This window comes from Etheostoma cragini, chromosome 10 (assembly GCF_013103735.1).
Source record: "Etheostoma cragini isolate CJK2018 chromosome 10, CSU_Ecrag_1.0, whole genome shotgun sequence".
NCBI lineage: Eukaryota > Metazoa > Chordata > Actinopteri > Perciformes > Percidae > Etheostoma > Etheostoma cragini.
The window spans coordinates 2,398,681-2,404,332 of record NC_048416.1 but is presented as its reverse complement, the minus strand read 5'-3'; the positions used below and the strand labels follow the sequence as shown (position 1 = coordinate 2,404,332).

The 5,652-nt window shown below is 47.0% G+C and overlaps 1 protein-coding gene across 2 annotated transcripts; it reads right to left on the bottom strand.

Annotated features, from left to right (window-relative positions):
* Positions 1–848: 848 nt before the first annotated feature.
* cxxc5b (CXXC finger protein 5b) lies at positions 849–3,610 on the bottom strand. 2 transcript variants are annotated; one of them, XM_034884144.1, is made up of 3 exons: positions 3,190–3,610; positions 2,309–2,484; positions 849–2,266 (listed from the first exon to the last, which is right to left on the bottom strand). In XM_034884144.1, exon 3 carries the CDS (start codon positions 2,247–2,249, stop codon positions 1,365–1,367), a length of 885 nt encoding a protein of 294 aa, XP_034740035.1. In that variant the 5' UTR covers positions 2,250–2,266; positions 2,309–2,484; positions 3,190–3,610; the 3' UTR covers positions 849–1,364. The 2 variants fall into 2 exon arrangements, with proteins under 2 accessions (XP_034740035.1, XP_034740033.1); XM_034884142.1 differs by having other exon boundaries at positions 849–2,265; positions 3,340–3,610.
* Between the last annotated feature and the right edge of the window lie 2,042 nt (positions 3,611–5,652).

The following is a 5,652-nucleotide window of genomic DNA, read 5'->3' as shown; positions in this document are numbered from 1 at the left end:
CTGGCGTGCTCTGCTTTCTCTCTCTCTCTCTCTCTCTCTCTCTCTCTCTCTCTATCTCCCTGCCTGACAAACATGCACACACACACACACACACACACACACTCATACACACAGGCACACACATACACACATAAACACATGCGTGCGCACACGCACACACAGGCACACACAAACTCAACCCCCACAGATGCACACACACACACACACACACACACACACACGCACGGTCCCTCTGCGATCCCCCTGACTGAAGGCACACAGGAAGTGCAGCCGTGGCCCAATTATAGCGTGACACCTCGGGCCGGCCGTTGCCATGGTTACGTCTTCCCTGCGGTCCCCTGTAGTGTGGCGCCGAGGAAGAAGGTCTTATCACATCAGCCATCGTTACGGCAACAAGCAAAAACCCACCCTGTAGCCTCAGTCCAGCTGGCTGTATTTTGTTTACGTGTGTGTTTGTGTGTCTGCGTATATGACCCACACATGGAAATAAAAAGGGAAATTGCGTGAGTGTGTGTATCCAGGAGAGAGTTTGGGTGATTGCGTGTGCGTGTCAGGTGTGTTCGAGTGCACGCACCGGACTAGCCAGGGCAGCATGTAGGTGCGTTTGTGTGTCTGTGGGGTTGCGATAAGGCTCTCAGCCACACCATTAGGTGACTCATAATCCACACATCTCACACACACACACACACACACACACACACTGACACACACACACAGACACAAAAACGTGTGCGTGCACAACCAGAAACACAGAGGCTTACAGACACATACGCCCAATTAAATATGAACACACAAACACACACACACACACACACACAGGTGCAGTATAAACCCAGCCTATAGACAGGTAAACATGGCCAATTTCTTTTATTTCAAAAGGGCAAACAGAGCTATACAGTACAAGTTGCACATGAAATAATTTAGCCTCGGCTGAACTCATTCATTTCTTACTGATGCAGTGACGTCAGAACGACAGAAACAAAACTCCCCCATTAGAAACAAAACATTTGGCTCCTTTTTTTTTATGTTGAAACACAATACATCCAAACTGGAAAGGGATGTAAAAAAGACATAATGTTTTCCAGATATTTACAGTCTATTTACAGCATTTTTGTCGTCATCTAAATATCGACATACATTGGTATCCTTCTTTCTCTCCTCTCCAATTCACTGATTGTCAAAAGAAAGGATGGGAACGAGCGTGGACATTCTTAAACGGAGCTGCAGCTCCTCATTAAACATCTCTGAACCACAGTTCGGGGTGTGTTAACATGGTGTCCCGGGTGTGTTTTTTTTACTAACTGCAGCTCCTCAACAATCATCCAACCAGGATCCTCTGACAAATGCTGCCACCACGTACATCACTATCCATCCAAGGCACCGTTGCCTCTTTCCTGTGCCAGACCCAAAGTAAAGTCGGAGCCCCTTAGGTCAAACCCAGACACTCTGCTCTCAAACCCGGGCCCCCCCGGCTTCCTCTTCAGCTCCTCGCACTTCCTGTATTTACAGATCTGGTGTCCCCTCTTGCGATTGCGGCAGCTGCTGCACTGTTCGCAGTTCGTCTGACGCCGACAAGGTACGCACTCCCCGCACCTCTTCCTCTTCCTCCTCCCTCCGCCGCCCCCACCCAGGGAGCCGGGAGAGTAGCCCTCGGCCACCAGCCCCTCGATGCCCTCAGCTCCCATGGCCGCGCTCCTCCAGTGGCCTCCCCCCATCTGGAAGCCCGCCAGGGGAAACAGAGCGGGGCTGAAGGGGAACCAAGCCCCCAGGAACGGTTGGAAGTCAGTGCCGCATCCAGAGGAGTCCTCTTCCTCCTCCTCAGGCCCGGATCCCCCGCCCTCCCCGTCCCCTTTTGCCTCCGCGGCCTCCCTTTTAGCGGGCTGGCTGCTCTGCGCGCCCAGGCTGGCCTGCTCCGTGGTGGCGGGGGTCAGAGCCAGCAGCCCGGCGCGCATCAGCAGCTCCGCGGCGTGGGCCAGGTGGAGCCCGCTGGGCGACTCCCACATGTCGGGCCAGGAGGGGGCCCGGCGAGGTTTAGTGTGCACCGGCTGGGCGGCCCGCTGCTGGGCCGGGGAGGGCTGGATCAGGCCTTTGACGTCCACAGCCGGGGAAGGGCTGGAGATGTAATGGGAGAGGCTGTAGGGGTGGTTGGAGCGCTTAAGGCTGGGTCTCAATGGCTCATTGGGGATTTTAGCGCTGCTGTGGGCCTGATCTGGGGAGGAAGGGCCAGCGATGTCTACGGCAGTGGACATAGCAGTGGCTGTGTGTGTGGGGGGGGGGGGGGGGGGGGGGGGGGGGGGGGGGGGGGGGGGGGGGTGTCTGTCCTTGTGCGAGTGTGTGCGTGTGTGTGGGAGGAGAGGTGAGGGAGAAGGGGATTGAAGCCGACGCGGGGTTGACAACCGTCCTGCTGTTACTTCAGCCAAAATGGCAAGCCTTGGCCTGGGTCCCTATTCCCATTCTCTGCAGCAGCCTCAGAGTCCTGGAGAGCTAGAAATGAATGGGGGGGCGATGAAGAGAGGAAGGTTAAGAATAGAAATGTTGGAGGGACGAATACAGAAAGAGAGTAAACAGATGAGACCGGGAGATATTTCTCAGCCAGAGCCAGTAAAAACTGTCAGAGCAGCAGAGTGAAGAGAATCAGTTTCAATAGAAAAATAATAATGACATATGTATAGAAATGTAGAAATAAACTGCTTGAATAGAGATGAACAGGGGCCATGTATCAGCTTGTATCAGCTGCATGGCTTGCCCATGATTTCCGCACACAGGAGGCAGTATCCCTTTAAGAATTTCACGGTATATCAATGCAATCAATAACAGAGCGACAACAATATGCAAAGATATGCGCATATGCGCAGGTCAAATGTGGAGCGCGCTTTTCAAATACATTTTGACGACTGCTGTTATGTGTGCCAGCCAAAAGCTTAAAGCTCAACAGAGGAAGACTAAATAGAGGACCGGGGGAAAAAAAAACAGGCTGTCTTTTGTCTGGTATCGACGACGAGGAGCGAGGTGCGCAACGATGCGGTTGCTGTGGATAAAAAAAGACCAGGCTATATTCCATGTCCACATTTGTGGAAATACTCCAGTGGATGGACACGGGACATATATGTTGTTACAGGACAATCGTGTAGACACTTTAAAGGGTCGATCGGGACACCCGATCGATCCTTTTACCGTGATTAAGGTTACCTAAGAAGACGGTGTTCGACCGACGCCACGGCGAGATGACCACAGTCCGAGTGGTCGCTGCGACACGGCGCCGCGCGCAGGAAAAGGCGACGAAACCCGAACCGGGGGAAAAAATCATCAGGAAGTATTGGTTTAAACGTGTCCCCTTACCTTCTAAACCGGGCCCGAACTCTTCCTGTCACACGTATGATGAAGTCATGAACTAATGGCGTGGTGATTGTAGTGTATATGGACGGCGGAGCTGCCGATTCCTCCTCCACCTCTCCGTCCCGGAGGGTCTGCAAACACTCTGCACGGAATTTGGGGGCGTCGCTCAAAATGCGAAGTGGACTCCAGAGCCGAGACCGTGGTCAGAGCGACCCCATAATGTCCACAGCAACAGTTCAACACACACGGACAGCTGTCAGCAGGACACTAGGATGGCAGATTAAACCCAGCATTAGGTCCCAGTCATCCTGTTATACCACATTTTTATTTTTATTTTTATTTTTATTTTTATTTTTATTTTTATTTTCAAGTTAATTTTCATTTTTTTTTTTTTTTTTTTTTTTAATTTTTATGTTTATGTTTATTTTATTTTATTTATTTATTTTATTTTTTTATTTTTTTTATTTATTTATTTATTTATTTATTTTTTTTCTTCAATTTTTCTTTTTTCTTTTTTTATATATATGTAAATGTGTGCATATGTGTGTATATGAGTTTGTTGTGTTATGGTTATCTTGCTACTGGATGCCTAAAATTTCCTTCGGGATGAATAAAGTATCTATCTATCTATCTATCTATCTATCCATTACACTTATACGGTACCAATAAGGAACACCTATTAGCCTATTTCATGATAAATATTAAAGGTACAGCCCACGTATCTAACAGCAAAACTATAAAATTGTCGTTGAATTGTTAAAATTGTAAATAGAAATCAACACGTCATCAAATCCTTATTGTAATGTGGGTGTTTTGTTAGGACGTGGAAAAATATATTTTACTTAGACATTATTTGTTCAACTATTTATTTCATATGTCGACCACATGGAAAGGGATTCTTATTAATGCATTTATTAGTAATAAATTGTCGTTGAGGCCTATGCTAATCCACCCAATTCATTCACAACTTAAGTCCAGGTGGGTCAGTGAACGCACCTCTGAAAACTTAAGAAGGGGTTTGACTGTGTAGAGTTGAAGTAGAATTATGCCTCTGTAATTTATAATTAATTTTAGAACACCTGTGAAAAAGCCTTCACCTTAATTAGCTATTAGTATACTGCAGTCTTAGTGAAACAAGTTTTCATAGTCATAAATAAACATTTTCAAATTCAAGACCATGTTTTAAACTATTCCAAATTGAAACTGACATATATTTTGAGTCTCTTAGTAGCAATTAGTAACAAATAAGAAAGCTACAACTACATCCGTTACGTACTAAATTATGTGATTAATAACTGTTGTCTATATCATTAACGAGGTTGTCACATTTTTATTTTTTATTATTTTAACTTTGCTCTCTTCATAGATCTGTTAATATTGTACTTATCGATTTGGTCTGGTATTACATAAGTTGCTATTAAAAAAAGATTTGAACAAATAATTCCAAAACACAAAGAAATCGCAGAAAAATACCCAGCATTCTTTCTAAAGTTAAGTTTAGCCTCCATGCTATTCTCCACCCAGCAGATGTCTTCTGTCCCTCTGTCCCACTGCTGTCTGTTAAAGGGGACTCCTCACCCGGGGACGGCGTAGTCCAGTCCACCTCTTGTGAGAGGCCTCCGTTGCATCTGGCACGCAGCCAGATTCCTCGTGCGTGTGTCTGTGTGTGTGTGTGTGCTTGCGTGTACGTGTCACTATGGGAGCAGGGGCCCACCGTACTGGCCTGGACGATCCGTGTAAACACAGCGTCTTCTAGTGGTCACCACAAATACTGCCACATCTTAAAATGGCCACTGGTGCTGGGTGGACACTGCAGCACGGCAACCCCCCCACCCCTACCCTCCTCCACCCCCTTCAGCCAATGCCACACACACACACACACACACACACAAACACACAGGTCCCACTGCAGTTACCACACCAGGCTGTTTACTCATTATCCCTGGCCACTGGTAATCCTTGAACGCACCGCGTTCTAACAGAGGTGAAGTTGTCCAGCATTTGATGTGGTTAAAAAAGAAAAAGAAAAGAAAATGTAGTTTGGCCCCGGGGCCCCGCCGCAAGACACACCTCCTACAAATCACATGACTCAATAGCTTTTATTCACAATACGCAGAACAATGAATCAGGTCAGACACACTGCAGCCGGTAGAAAATAAATCTAGTGAAAAAGCTAAATATATCCTTTGTAAGCAGAGTTCTGAACAGTACAGATTAAATACACGTTTCCTCAGAAAGCAGACCGTAACGGGTTCCAAACAGCAGATAGTGTCAAGATTGGAGATTAGTATTTCCTTAAAGAAAAAAAAAAAAAAA